Raw genomic sequence first — 15,220 nt, 5'->3', positions numbered from 1 at the left:
CACTCTCTCTCTCTCTCTCTCTCTCTCTCTCTCTCTCCTCTATCTATCCCTTTCATTTTCGTTGTCTCTCGGCACCTTGGTCTGTCTCTGTCTCCCACCCTCGCTGCTTTCCTCATATAACATCTCACACTGTCTCTATTTTGAGTTGCGTCTTTCTGTGCCTTTCTATTCCTTCTCTCTCTTACACACACACACACACACACACACACACACACACACACACACACACACCCACACACCATCACCACCTCTTGAGTTCTCTCTCCTACCCTCCCCCTCTTCTTTATCAGTCTCCTTCACACACACACACACACACACACACACATACACACACGAAATGTGGCATTTCTTGAGTCTCACACTCTGCTGTCTCCTTCCTCCGCAGACCACAGCATAGACCTGATTGAGATGGATGTGGCGGTGAACGCAGTGGCCGGAGCACTGAAGGCCTTTTTCGCCGACCTGCCTGACCCCCTTATCCCCTACCACCTACACCCCGAGCTGGTGGAGGCAGCCAGTAAGTAACCACATACCACACACACACACACACACACACACTTACTTAGCAATGCTCCACAAAAATGATGATGATCATTGATGACAGTGTAGATATACAATTTCAACCTCGAGTCCATATGCGTCACTTCTTTACATTCTTACTCCTACTCTGTTAATGCCTGGTGTGGTGATTTGATTTCCTGTCCATGTTACTTGTCATGTATTGATTGGTTGGAGAATGGCCAAATGTACTGACGAGGCACCTCAGATTCAGATGGTTTGATTCACTTCTATTCCCTCTCCCCTGAGTTTGGAATGCAGTGAGCATAGTTCCGAATAGGAATTTTCTAATGTGGTTTCTTGAGGTGCCATTGTGCTGCAGTTGTTGGTAGTGATTGTGATATTGAGAGTGGTAGTATCAATGCTAAATGAGTAGATTATAGGTGTCGATGACCATAAAGAAATACAGTTACCGTAATCTGCTTTTATTAGCGGGATTTATCTTTGTAATCCCTCTAAAAAATGGAGTATTATCTCAAACTTATTAATACTTTGTAACAGTTGCTGCATGCACCATGTAGTGCAGCAAAAATGCCACAATGATGACAACAAGAATAAATGCTAATCATTTTCACAATTATGCAAACAAATACTTTTGAACATGCTGTAAACAGACCATACTTTTTGAAGCATTGAACAAAAACAAAACAAAACAAAAAAGCAGCCAACAACAATCCAGGGACAGCATGCCATTCACATTAAAAGAGTTCCCCCAATTGTCAAAGGAATGCAGCATGACGGACTAAAAGTTCAAAGGGGGGACTAGATTTTGAAGATGATGAAAAATCGTTTCCAAAGGGGGTCTTGTGAAGCGGGAATAAAAGGGACGTCAGAGGCACATGCGCTCTCAGCAGGCACGCAGATCATCACAGCGTTGTCTTCCATATCAGTTTTTCAGTTATCACCATCTTATCTTACGATTATCTCTCCCTGAGAAACGGCTGACTGACCTCGTCAGTCTGTGTGAGGAAGGTGAGCAGGTTCCTCCTCTTCCTCCTTTTCCCCCTGGCGCTTTGTTTGCCGAGCACGATCGGAACAGATCGGCCATACATCACCACGCCCGGACAAACGGCGGATAACGCACCGGCACCGCGGCAACATCTGCTGCCTAAGCAACGGAGCGTGACGAGGCCGATAAGAGACGGGAGGTTATGATCTGATGCCCGCTCGCTCTGTGCCCCCTGCTCGCTACAGCCGAGGGAAAGTGCAGAGAAACATCTGGTAGCAGTGCCGTATGCGTGCTGTTTTAGGAGCGTACGCAATCAGCCTGCAAAACAATGCGCCGGATCACTGCTCGGTGGTTGTGGGCTGGGGTTCGGCATGATTATAGAGTCAGATACATGTGTGCAGGCTAACACAAACACACACTCATCAGTGTAATCAGACATGCACACACACACATACACACACACACAAACACATGAACATTTGCACACATGTGCAACATGTATACATAAACACACATGTATGCAGGCATATATCTGCGACACATGAATGAACACACATATGAGAATAAACACCACACACACACACACACTCCTCCTTGATACAGCTCCTCACATCTGGGTCAGTTTTCCTGTTCCTTTGCTGCCATTGTAGTGGGGGCCAGACAGGATGTGCTTATGTGTGTTTAAGTAGGACTGCAGTCCACCTGCTCCTCTCATTGGAAATGCCAGTGATTTTGCACCGCATGTCCGGTTCTCTGCTGTCCTCCATCACACACACACACACACACACACACACACACACACACACACACACACATGCACACACATGCACACAAACATGCACTCAAGCACACACAGACCCATCGCCTGCAGAGGAGGGGAAAGTGCAGAGGGTTTTGGCTGAGCTTAATTTAAAGAGAGGTTGGAGGGAGTGGAGTGTGCTTACTCGCAAACACACACACACACACACACACACACACACACACACACACACACACACACACTCACACTCTTAACTCACTGGTTTCCCCCCTGCTGTGTTGCGTCAGCAGAGGCACAGAGCAATTATACTCACTGGGGAAGTAAGTGTGCGTGTGCGTGTGTGTGTGCGTGTGTGCGTGTGTGTGTGTGTGTGTGTGTGTGTGTGTGTGTGCGCGCGCGCACTGAACTGTTCCTTTCCTTGGACACTGATGTCAGTTCCACAGCTGCAGTCATAGCCCTGTCTGGCCCCTCTGTATGCCTGGGAGAGTGGGACAGAAAGAGGCACAGAGAGAGAGAGAGAGAGAGAAAGACATAAAAAGAGAAAGTAAGAAATGGCAATAAAAGAGGAATTGCAATGAGCTGCTACAGCCCACCACCCCACCCATTCACCTTCTCCCTCCATCCTTTTCTTATCCCTGACTCACTCTGTTTTGTATTCCCTTGTTCTCTCCTCCACCCTCATTCCCTTTTCCCTTGTTCTCTGTCTGCCTGTCTTTTTTTACTTTTGCTGCAGCTTCTCTCTTCCTCCCTCTCTTTACTGTCTCTTCTCTCTGTCTGTGTTTTTTACTCTCCCCTCTCCCACCCATAAACCAACTGTCTGCTTTTCAAGTCTTTTTTCTCCATGTCACTCTATGGTTCCAATATCCAATACATTGTGTGTGTGTGTGTGTGTGTGTGTGTGTGTGTTCATATCCCTTACCACCCTCCCTCCAGTTCTCCTCAGAAACTTCAGAGCTAAAGTCCCCTGTGATCGCGCTAATCCCAGGCCCGCTCTCAGACTAGCATTAGTGCCCGCACTGCAGGTGATTTTTCTGCATCTGCATTTTCTCTTTGTGTGTGTGTGTGTGTGTGTGTGTGTAGTAAGAACGAGTGGGAGAATATACTCGCGTGCTCCCTGTGATGTGTTGCCGATTGCCTCTCAAACACCACACCACAGCGGATTACTGTCGCAGTCGTGGAAACATGAGAGTGCGGGGCTCGTCTTTTCTCTCCTCTGCCGATGCACAGCATGGGCTTCCCAGAGGCCCTCTCCGCTCAAACCTGCCCAAATGCTCTGCGATTGTGCAAGCTCATGTGAAAGAGTTTGGAAATCAGCCAAGGTGTGCAGCTAGGTCCTTTGCACATACTTTCACCGACATGCACATACACACACACACACACACACACACACACACACAAGCACACACTACTACATACAGACATGCATGCACTTTCCCATCTTTTTTTACACACACACACACACACACACACACACATACACATACACACACACACACACACACACACACAGTTTTACTGTAGTGCAGTGCAGCAGAAACATTCCTGCACAGTGACGTGCAGCAGGCGTCCCAGGATCCGCTTTGCTCCAAACCCCACATTCTTAACCATGCGAAGTGATGCGGTGTGATGTAGTCCGGGTCTGCCCGAGCTGTCCGCTGCCGGCGCTTTCGAGGCCTCATCTCCTGCACCAGCGGTTGCTGTCTCTGTCCTTCTCCTTGGTCAGCTACCACAGTGTTGTTTCGGCCATGGAGTCCGCTCAAAACAAACACCCTTAGAACACACACACACACACTATTGTTGACCGCTTTTGAAGCAGCGATGCTACTGTCTGTTTGTTTTATCGTCTCATTGTCAGTTGAAAGTGCGAGACGGGAGCTGAAGGGGCTGAGGAATCGTTCGCCCAAGATGTTTGATGCGATGCGTAGCGCTGAGGGTCGCTGGCAGATCAGAGCGCTGACTGGACTGACTCTTTGTTTGTGCCTATGCCTTTGTGTTCCCCTCCGCAGAAATCGTGGACCACATAGAGCGGCTGCAAGTGCTGAAGGAGATTGTGAGGAAGTTCCCGCAGGTGAACTACGAAGTGTTCAAATACGTCATCACTCACCTGAACAGGTATGGAAGTCTTTACCCAAATGGAATAACCATATGGATATGGTTAACTTTGTAAATGGTTAACTTTGTATATGCTGTAACATAAAGGATCGTATAACATTCATTGTTATTTGTGGTAATATATTAGATGTTTACAACCAACCGTCAGTTAAGTAGGAGCAGAAAAACTAAAGTTTGAAGAATTTAGAAGTAGTCCGTTCAGTCAGACTCCACTTAGCAATTTTAAGCAGTATTCCATTTAGAAACTGCATTCTAAATAGCTGTATAAGAATAGAACTGATTCTAGGATATCATTATGGTGGCGTATAACATGCTTTGTGAGTCTCCGTACCCTGTTTGCGTTTCCGGCAGAATATAAATGCAGGGCTTTGCCTCTACTCCCAGAGTAGCATCACAGACAAAATAGTGACATTACATAAGCTGTTTGATCATAGCCTGGGGAAGCTGAGGTCAGATCCCTGGCTAATTGTTAGGGTAGTGACCTGACTGACCCCTCTCGATTGAGTGGGAGTACCTGCCTGCATGGCAAATACTGCTGCAAATACAGCCGGCAGAGTCAGTTGGTAGGGAAAGGTGTGTGTGTGTGTGTGTGTGTGTGTGTGTATACACAAATACACACACACACACACACACACACAGACACAGACAGACTCACAGAGAGACACATACATACACACATTCGCTCTTGTGGATTAAAGAGATTTGCTCTCCATAGGGATTTTAAAGTAGAGCAATCTGTATTACCTGACTGCGGAGCAGCCGCGAGGAGCGCTAGCGCAGGCTTTAGCGGCGCTAATACCAGCTACAGTCTGTATCTATTAATGTAATTTTCAGCCCTATTTGCCTAATAATCTTAATGGATAGAGTCTGCCTGGTGGGCCTTTGACATGCCGATCGCATTTTAATCTGTCTCAGAGGATTTGCTACAACTGCAGCCTTTTAGGTATGCTTCCATCAGAGCTAAACAGGGAAAATTGCCAACTAACTATGTAGTTGGCCGGAATTTCTTTGTTATTGATGAACTAAAAGTATTTTTGATCTGTGGCGTTTTGGTGTTTAAGGAAGCAGTTTTGTGTAACATTATGTAATGTTTGTGTGCTTGTAACAAAGTTAAGTGTTTGCTCTCACAGGGTGAGCCAGCACAGTAAGTCCACCCTGATGACTGCGGACAACCTGTCCATCTGCTTCTGGCCCACGCTGATGCGGCCCGACTTCGAGAACAAGGACACGCTCTCCACCACCAAGCTCAACCAGTCGGTCATCGAGTCCTTCATCCAGCAGAGCCAGTACTTCTTCTACGGCGGCGAGATCGTGGAGACGTCCAGCAACGAGGGCACGCCGCCGCCACACGGCCACGGTCTGACCGAGTCGCTGCTCGCCCTGCAGCTCCCTCCTCCTCTCCAGCCGCAGCAGATCCAGCATCAGCTGCAGACCGACCCCCTCATGTAGAGAACTCATCCCAGATTTACCCCCTCACCCCCTCACCCCCAGAAACGAAACTATTTAGTCCTCTTAAACAAACAAAAAATACAAACAAACAAACCTGGAGAGCTAGCGTCATCTGCAAACTTACAACAAACACACGTATACAGACCAGAACACGGAATAGAACAGTAGTTGTTTTTCTTTCTTCAGGAAAAAAAGGAAAGACAAAAAGATGATGACCCGGTGCCCGGTATTTTTCTAGAACCCCATAAGACTGGGTCTGTATAGCAGCACAAATACCCTGAGCAACGTGCATTTTCCCCCCGTAGTGGACCTCTCCTGCCCCTCATCAGATGCTGCTCCCCTTCTAGAGCCTTTTAGACCCCGTGCTGCAAACAGAGGGTTAGAAAGGAGGATGGAAGAATGTTTTGAGTCTGACTATCCCTGTTTTATTTCCTGTGAGTTAAAAAAAAAAATCCCTCAACAGAACTCTGCATGCCTCCCTGGCAAGACAGCGGAGATGGTCCCTTCGAGTCCAACACCCTCGCTAATAATAAGAATAGGAAATATATTTATACTAGTTGTTTTTTTGTTTGCTTGTTTTCAAAGGACTTACAAAGAAAAAACAGCAAAACAAAAGCTAAGAAACAGTCGGGTCACTCACAAATGTTAGACCAGGCCGGTTTTAGTGTGGTTTAAATCTGTGCTATGCATCCCGCCTGGTCTGTTTTTTTTTATGATTTTTGGTGATGGATTTCTTTTTTGTTTTGTTTCTTTACTTTTTCTTTTTTTTTAATGGAATCTATTTTTTAATCTTCAAAACCCTATGAGTAGTGGTTGGTGTTGTGGTATCCTCCCCCCTTGGCCCACTGACTCGCCCCCCCCCCCCCCCCCTCCCTTGGCACAGTTCGGGGCAGAACTTGCGTGACTGACAATAAAAGGTGCACTAGACTGGGACAGAACCCTCGCACCATTCCCCGTCTGAAAGCAGAACTCATGCAGAACGCTCTGGAACTCACGGAAGGGACAACCCCACTGGAACTTTTTATGTTTTCTTTTCTCTCTTTTTTTTAAATGTTTAGGCACATTTTTTCGCAGGAAACCTCTTGGCCTTGCAAAGCAGCCTGGATCTTCATTTTCGGCTCATTTCTGTCCCGCTGTCCAGTTTCTCCTCTCCTTTATTAAAACAAAGTCTTGGTTTCTACGTACCAACAGCAGGCATTTGTATATTTGCCTTTATTTCTTTGTTGACCTAAATTTGCATGTCTTTATTTGCCACGTAAAACAACTACGCAAGGTTTCAATAAAAAAAGACTAAAAACAGCTAAAGACTGAAACACTTACACTCAAACTTAACCGTTTTAAATGCAAGACTTATTTTTTATCTAACTTGGTTGAGGGAACATGATAACGGGGTCAAATTTTATTCATCGTTTATTTTGTCATGCCAGATGTTAATTCTTAATATCATATTTTGGTTTTATGTCTAATTGTTTCCCAAAGTAGAGGAAAAAGTATATATATAAAATATATATGTCAGCATCATATGACTGCTGATGAAGCAAAAAATACCATTGGGTACTGAAACTGTATAATCTTGTAAAACCTATAATCAGATTTCTTTGTGGTATGCTGTACTAAAAATTGGGGCTAGATTAATTGACTGTGTACTTAATTCCCTATATGAATAAAGATTCATTGCTTCTTTGTAGATGGTACGGAACTTCGTTTTTCATTTGTAAAGCTGATGGCACATAAGATAACTTTTTGAGCAATGAGGCTCGGCAACGATATTGAGTATTGTTGTCCGGACACATTCCCATTGAAATTGGGAGTGCTTTAATCATTAGCAGGCAAATGATCATGCTCAACCAATCAGAACACATGGAACTGGCTATATGGTTGCCCAATAACATTGCTCAAAAAGTTTCCCCATGTACCTTCACCTTAAGAGATGCTGCTTGGGGGAAACATTCTGGTGAAAACTATGGTTAGAGCACTTTGTGTGTGAAAAGGTGGAAACAGATCAGATGTCTTAAAAAAATGAAGTCCCACCACTCATTTCCCTCGGTAGATCCGAAACGCAATTACTTCATGAAGAGGACACAATGGGGGAGGGGACTGCAGCTGCTAGAAATACCTTCTTTTGTGTAGTTTCAAACCGCAAACCCTTATTTGTTCATAAAACCTGCCTCACTTAAGCCGGTGTACAAACTAAAGATTTTAACGTCATCATCTCTGTATAGTAAATAAATGATTTTGAGAAAAGAAACAAGAAGGCTTTGGCTTACTCCATATTTTGTTTTCCCTAAAATAAAGATTCATTTTTCCAACCTTGGCCTAGCATCTGAGTCAAGAATGTGCTTGCATGACTGTAAGGATGGCTTATTTATGAATATTTTGTGGGGGAATCCATTTTGAAATCACTTTGTATCCCGAATTAATGTAGAATCCATGTCTAGACAGGCACTATGCAGATTATGAAGGGAGGTCAAAATGCTGTTTACAAAACAATAGTGCATATTGGCTTAGGAGGACAGTGATGTGGCATGTGATATGATGTCAGCGCTGTGGAATTTTATAACTGGAATGAAAAGGAGTCAAGCATGCACTATAGTACAGAATCTCCCAACTGTGGCCCTAGCGGGCCCTCTGCTGGAAATCAGGAATCCAACAGTGATAATTTCTTCAGGAAGGCCAAGAGCGACAAAACAGAAAACGATCAATTCATTTAATGCTACCGAATCTACGCGGTTGTTTCAAAAAAGGTATGAAATATTGATTTTTTTTTTAATGACCCTGCGTATTTTAACATTTGGAATACTAAGGTTAGGAGGACAATATGAAAGAGATGCCAAGTCATGAAACCCACACCAAAGAGACCTACGAGAGATGACGTTAGCTGGAGGTAAAGTTCTATGCGAAGATAAATTATTATACAAAAATATTTTAGCGTCCCTTGTTATTCGCATAATTTGTGTAGGTTGTTGTATAACTTAGGCCTATCACATACTAATAGGCCTATACTGTTACATCTCCTGACATTTACTGTAGCCTTCCTATATAAATATGTATAGGCCTATACAGTTGTTATAGTAGTGTTAATGAAGCATAGGCCAGCATAGCTAAATCACCACCTTATGCAAACCTTTTCAATGAACCTGGCCGTGTGAAATGTGTATCCCATTCTAGCCTACCCTTCAATTTTTTAGGGTGTAACTTCCTGTTACCTGTCCGCTCAAAGACCTGTTTGTAAATGTAGTAGCCTGCTGGGCTACTGTAAATCATTTGCCAAGAACTGTTCAAAGGTGTGTGTAAAGCCTTTAAAAGTGACAAAGAATCACAGAGCTATAATGCTATAATGGATAAGCCCTGTCACACCCTCTGAGTGATGACATGGGGCAACTATTTTGCTTGGCAACCACTAAAGTAAACCAATCCCATGTGTTCTGATTGGATGATTATGATGATTTGCCTGTACTGGCAATTAAAGCAAAGTCCTTTTAGGCAAGTCCTTCCACTCAGCGGCCATATTGCAACGCGTTTTGGGCACTCATCGGGGCATCCTATTCGGCAGAAATGCGCGTGCGCAAGGCTTCACGACACCAACCTTGCTCCAGCAGCGAGTTCACAACACATGCTTGGCACGATGTCTTCACAACACACCATATGATTGGCTAAATGTATTCACATCACACCACATGATTGGCTCAATGTATTCACATGTCGACGTTTTGCCGAGGAAGGGGTGGGACATGTGTATAGCCTACAACGGCCGTATTGGCGTTACAAACTAACTCCATGCATTTCTATGGAGGATTTTTTGAGTGCTGTGTCTCCTCATTAGAAAGTCTCTGATTAAAGTAGCCTAATCCTGGAAAAAAAGATGCCCAGTATAAATCGGAATGTGCCCAAACAACAATACTTAGGGACATTGCAAGAAAAAAACATGTTGCATTGGATAGGCAGATTTATTGGTTGTGGCCCCAAAGTTAAGATACCATGCCCATCCAGCAGAATATTTCACCCCTTAGCTCAGATTCCTTAATTTTTGTTTTCAATATGCCATATATGTTGTTATATACTAACCACTCACTGGCACTAGAAGTCTCCATTGAACCTGCAGATGTGAGTGTTAAATTGACATGCTAAATCAAGGCTGTGCTACCTTAAGGATCCACAGAAATAATTGGCTCAACTTGAAGAACACTCACATGCCCGATTTCAGGACACCCAACCCAGTCGGACACCTGGTCAACAAATGGAACCTAGAGTTGCTGATTTGAGGTAATACATGCTGCCACAAGTACATAAAACGTTGGCCGTGGTCTGCTCGGCACGCAAATATTCTTATTCCGCTACTCTCTATAGGCCTATCTTAAAAATATGGCCTGCTTTTGAGATAGTAGTTTCCAATAATGGCCCTATCTTTAAAAAGGTTTATTTTAATGATTTCTGTAGTATGGGTTGTGCTAAAGAAAACTATCTCTGTTTAAATAGTCAGTAATGACTTAATGGATGGTTTTCAATTAATAAAAAGTAGGCCTAAATCACGTTCTCTCCTTACTGAATCAACAGCAGAAGACAGGGAGTCAGAGAGAAATTTGTCAGAGAGAAACTATTTGGATGAAACAGAGCAGCTGTGGTGCCATCTAGTGTGAATGGGAGAGAAGGCATACTTACTGTGATTCCATCCTTTTATTTTTTGATTTATTTCACTTCCAAGAATCTTTTACATGAGTACGAATCATTTGCTAATGACCAAACTTCGAAAATGAGTTTGAGAGGTCTAGACAAATATGACTATATATATTTTTAATTTTCACAATGAATTTACTTGTCATGCACAGAATTCCCATATGTTTCATTGTAATTAACAGTGTTCGATATCTCTGCCTTTTGGGTATCACAAAATGTCACAGAAGCCCTTTTAAGTCAGTAAATCATAAAAATCATGCTTAAAGTATTTTTAGGAATATATATGATTTTGAGAATAGACACTGAGGGTCTGACTTTTTCCAATATTTGGCTAGCATCACTGATACAAAAACATACCCAGTGATATGCCTTGTTATGTAGCCTACTGTAGATGACACTTAGCATTCAGACTATTTTAGAAGTGTTCTTGTTCCCTAGGCTAGCATTGCTTCCTGGAGCACAATTTCCTACCTATGAGTGAGGAAAAGGAAGCAGAATCGATGTGGTCAGAAATAACAGGAAACCACATCCTCTCATCAAACATGCAGTTTGCTCTCTCTCTCTTGCTCTCTCGCGCTCTCTCTTTTTTCATCTCCTAGTCAGCCCCTCCCCTTACCCCCTCCCTTTCCTCTCTCCTCTCTGGCTCCTCCCTCCCCCCTGCCTCTGTGCCCCACGCTGGGGAGCACCACACCTCCCCGGACCAATCGCATCGCACAATCACCTCTCCATCACATCTTAGTTTCCAAGGCAACAGGGCTGTTCTTCAGAGAGGTGCAGCATCATCCCCATCCGTCCCTTTCAGCCAGCCAGCCCAGGGCTTGTACTGTATGGAGGCAGGCAACCCTGCAGAGCCTATCTCTCTCTTCTCTCTCTCTCTCTCTCTCTCTCTCTCTCTCTCTCTCTCTCTCTCTTACTCTCTCTTCTCATCTCATCTCAGGCACCTCCCTCCCTTCCCGCAACACCCTTCAGCACACTCAGGAAAGGAGGAGGAAAAAAACATGGAGTAGAAGGAGGGATAATGGTAGGTACTTGGCTTCTATCCTCTTTTGTATTGTTATGTTTTTATTTCTGGCATATTTTTCTGCTGCCTCTCTTCCTCCCTCTCTCTCCCTCTCTCTCTCTCTCTCTCTCACTCTCACTCTCTCCGGTTCTGTCACAAATCCCAGGCGTGGGTAGGGCACAGGCGTGTTTGCCGTAATCCCTTTTTGCCAGGGCTGAGGCTTTAAGTGGGGTAGCCTGATGCTAACGGCGTTAGGAGCAGTTGGGCTGGCTGAAGGCACGGCCGCCGCGGCTGCTGCCGCCTCCACTGCTGATCCTGCTGCTCCTGCCACTGCTGCTTTTGTTAAAGGGGCCTGCAGAGCAGAGGGGCTTGCTGCATACACAAGTGAGTAGCACAGGCTGTCAGCCAGCCAGCCAGCCAGCCAGCATCCAGCTAGCCAGGCAGCCAGCCCACCCACTGCAGGGTTCACAGGCCGGATCCGCGTCGTTTGGCTCGGCCCCCCTCTTGCCCTTGTTATTGTTGCTATTTCTGTCGCTGGTGGTTAGGGGATGCTGGTCTGTCTGTGCTGCCTGATGGTGCTGTCGTTGCTCTGGTCCCACACCCACTTCTTTATGAGGAAGTGAGGATGGTGAAGGCTAACTGTGTGTGCCCCCCCCCCATCCCCCATCTGAGTGTGTAGCTACTGTCTATTACTGTGTGTGTTAAGGTGTGTGCTTCTTCTGAGCCGCCACTCATTTCTCTCAGCTCCTAAGCTTTCTTTTTTGCATGCGGTGGGGTGGGGGGAGTGATGTGGCAGAGCAAGGTTAGCTAGCCTGTTAGCCTGGAGTGCTGTTGATGTTGAGGACACACCTCTGAGATGCTAACCTGATTCTTCCCAAGGCCTGCACCAACAAGCAGCATCTATCCGCTCTCACACACAGGCAAGGTTATCTGCTATGGTTGGGGGGAGAGGCGGCTTGTTTACTCCGTGTGCTTAGCCTTGTTGTGTTGTGTGTTGTGTGTTTGGTGTTTTTTCTAGTGTCGTGAGGCGTGGTCCTTGTCATCACCCATCCTTCCTGAGGATGTTGAGTCTGTGGGCTTCGGTTGTCGCCGCGTGCTGCAGTCTCCGTGGCGGCTGGCCTCGTTAGCTTACCATGTGTTACTAGCCCAGACAGCTGGGTGGTGTGGGTGGTGTGTGTGTGTGTGTGTGTGTGTGTGGTGCTTGGGTGGGAGTGATACGCAGTGAGCTACTGTGAGTCCCCTGTGTTTCCCCCACCCCTTTCTCTCCCTCAGGGGACCCCCAGTTTTTATTATGTTGATGAGGCCGCACGTTTAGGGAATTGTGTGTGTGTGTGTGTGTGAGAAAGAGACAAGAGTATACAGGGGGGTGGGGGCCTCTTTAACGCCTCTCTCCATGTGGAGGGCACCCCTACTGAAGCCTTACCCACAGTCCTCTATTCAGCTGCCTGCTTTTGTTTTACTCATAAAGAACATACATATACAAAAAAACTCACACAGACACACACACACACACACACACACACACACACACACACGCACACACACACACACACACACAGACACACACACACACAAACACCACTCTCTAAGCTTGTTATACAGCGGGGCAGGTGACCCAGAACTGTTTACTATACAGGACTGTTTAGTGACGGGCCTGTTCAGCTCCAGAGGGGCCCTGTTGGCTCCTCGGAGGCCCAGAGCTGATGCATGTCTGCTGGGAGGAGGCTGAGGAAGAGGCTTGCTGATGACCAGCCATGTTCACTGATAACCAGGGACATGTTGACCAGGGAGTAATCTGTGTGATATCCTTACATAACCCAACGCCCAGGGCTCAGAGAGAGCGTACACACGTCTTTTATACGCGCTCACTGTAGCGCAAGCATCTCCATGCCTTATATAGCCTGGGCTTTAAGGAGTGTTTGGGGCATGTTTTTTTGTTTTGCTTTGTTTGGGTAGCATTAAAATGGGCTCACGTGTTCTCGGGGAAAGGCTCTTGCCATGCCAGCGTGACATTTTCATTCCCCTGATGCTTAATGGTTCTGTTTTTTTGTGTGTGTTTGTTATTTGTTCCTATTTTGCGGTTGACGTCTCCCTTCTTCCGCCCCTTTTGAAATTTGATTTCTCAGGGCAGGGCAGAGCAGCAAGCAGGCATGTCACTCTATCTCCTCTCTCTTCCTCCCTTATCGCTTTCCCTCCTCCATCAGACTAACCAGTCATTATGAGGGAAAAGGCTTCTAGGGTGTGGCAGTGGCCATCGACTTTCCCAGGAGGTTTATCCACAATCTAGCTGTACCGACCCCTTATAAGGATTAAAACGTCTTGTATAGTCTGCATCATGTATGAGTACATGCTTTTACATCCTAATGTATTTTTCATATTAGGTGTAAGAAATGCGACTCAGAGTGTAATCTAGGTCATAGGCCTCCTCAAATTGATTACAGACATGGAAATCTCGAGCAGTGATTACTAAGCTGATTTTTATAACATTGGTGTCACACCTGGCTTTCATTTTTCTTTCCTTTTATGTCCTCTTTGAAAAGGAGTAGTAATGAACTTGGGGTGCATGGTGATGAATTCTGACACTCAGCCCTGGAGAAGATGAAGTTCAAGGGTTAACATGGTATTGATTTAGAATATGAGCAGTGGAACGCTCAGGAATAATGCACAGGCGAACTTCGGAACTGCTAAGGTAATTTACACTGCCAGACATATAGGGTGATGTGGTTGTGGCTGATGGAAACAAGGATGGAGACGAAGCAGTCCCCTCTTCTCATCTTTCTTGTTTGAGTGAGCATCTGTCAGTGTGCAGACACATGTAATTTTTATGCCCGGTGCTGTGTGTCGTTGAATGGTGTGGGAGGTAGAAATCTGGACTGTTAAACCTTGCCTGTTACTATGCTTCCTTTTCATTTATGCATAGTAATACCATAGTATTGGAGAGGTTAAATGCTATTATGGTATGATGACAGCGAAAGGTCAGTTAGATTAAGCACATTTTTGTTTTCATACTTGAAAAATATTAGCCTACACCAAGCTAACACATGCATGAATTTCATAAAATTGTTAAATGGAGTTGAATGGTGTTCCTAGTGATCAAGGGCTTACATTTGAGTTCCATACTGACATTGGAACTCCTATTTAACCTTAGCCTGATATGAGTCCCCTGGTTTGTATCACAGCACTGGACTGGAGTCCTGCTGTGGCCTTCAGTCACAGGTTTTTTTCAAAATGGCTGAGGCTTCAGTTCAAGACCATTATCTTGGTAGAATGCATTATTGAACAGCAGCTAACACAGTGCACAGTGCACACGACCATGCTGTGGGTCAGTCAGAATGGGGGGTGGACAGCCAGTTGTGTGTGAATAGACTGTGCGTTGTGAATAGACTGTGTAGGTGTGTGTGTGTGTGTGTGTGTGATGTGTATGTGTGTGTAGCTGTAGGTATGTGTGTGTGTGTGTGCGTGTGCGTTTGTGTATGCTTTGGCCTTGGCTCTAGTCTGGTCTGACTTCATCATGTAACCCCTCCCTGTTGTATGGCTAGACTCAGCTAAAAGGGGCTCGGGGGAGACTGAGATGCTGTCTTTCAGACACATCCCCCTTGTGAAGCCATATGCACTCATGGTTACTGTACTCCACTACACATTTGTTCACATGCTGTCAATAGCGTCAGCTGTGCAGCAGCTAGCGCAAACCATCAGCAACATTTTCCAAAATAGCTTT

The 15,220-nt window shown here is 45.4% G+C and overlaps 1 protein-coding gene across 2 annotated transcripts in view; it reads left to right on the top strand.

The window, feature by feature from the left end:
* arhgap5 (Rho GTPase activating protein 5) overlaps positions 1–8,141 on the top strand; it is a 41,470-nt gene extending 33,329 nt beyond the window's left edge. For both annotated transcript variants that reach the window (XM_076300625.1, XM_076300624.1), the window contains exons 5-7: positions 386–517; positions 4,274–4,379; positions 5,510–8,141. In XM_076300625.1, the coding sequence (XP_076156740.1) occupies positions 386–517; positions 4,274–4,379; positions 5,510–5,828 (557 nt within the window). In that variant the 3' untranslated portion in view covers positions 5,829–8,141. The remainder of the gene's footprint in view (positions 1–385; positions 518–4,273; positions 4,380–5,509) is intronic.
* The last annotated feature ends 7,079 nt before the right edge of the window (positions 8,142–15,220 follow it).

The sequence above is a fragment of the Alosa pseudoharengus genome, unplaced genomic scaffold (assembly GCF_046254945.1).
Source record: "Alosa pseudoharengus isolate Yale_2024_CS ecotype anadromous, Long Island Sound unplaced genomic scaffold, YU_APseudo_1.1 YU_APseudo_1.1_scf_22, whole genome shotgun sequence".
In the NCBI taxonomy this organism is placed as follows: domain Eukaryota; kingdom Metazoa; phylum Chordata; class Actinopteri; order Clupeiformes; family Clupeidae; genus Alosa; species Alosa pseudoharengus.
The sequence above is the reverse complement of the archived record's forward strand: the minus strand, read 5'-3'. Positions and strand labels throughout refer to the sequence as shown.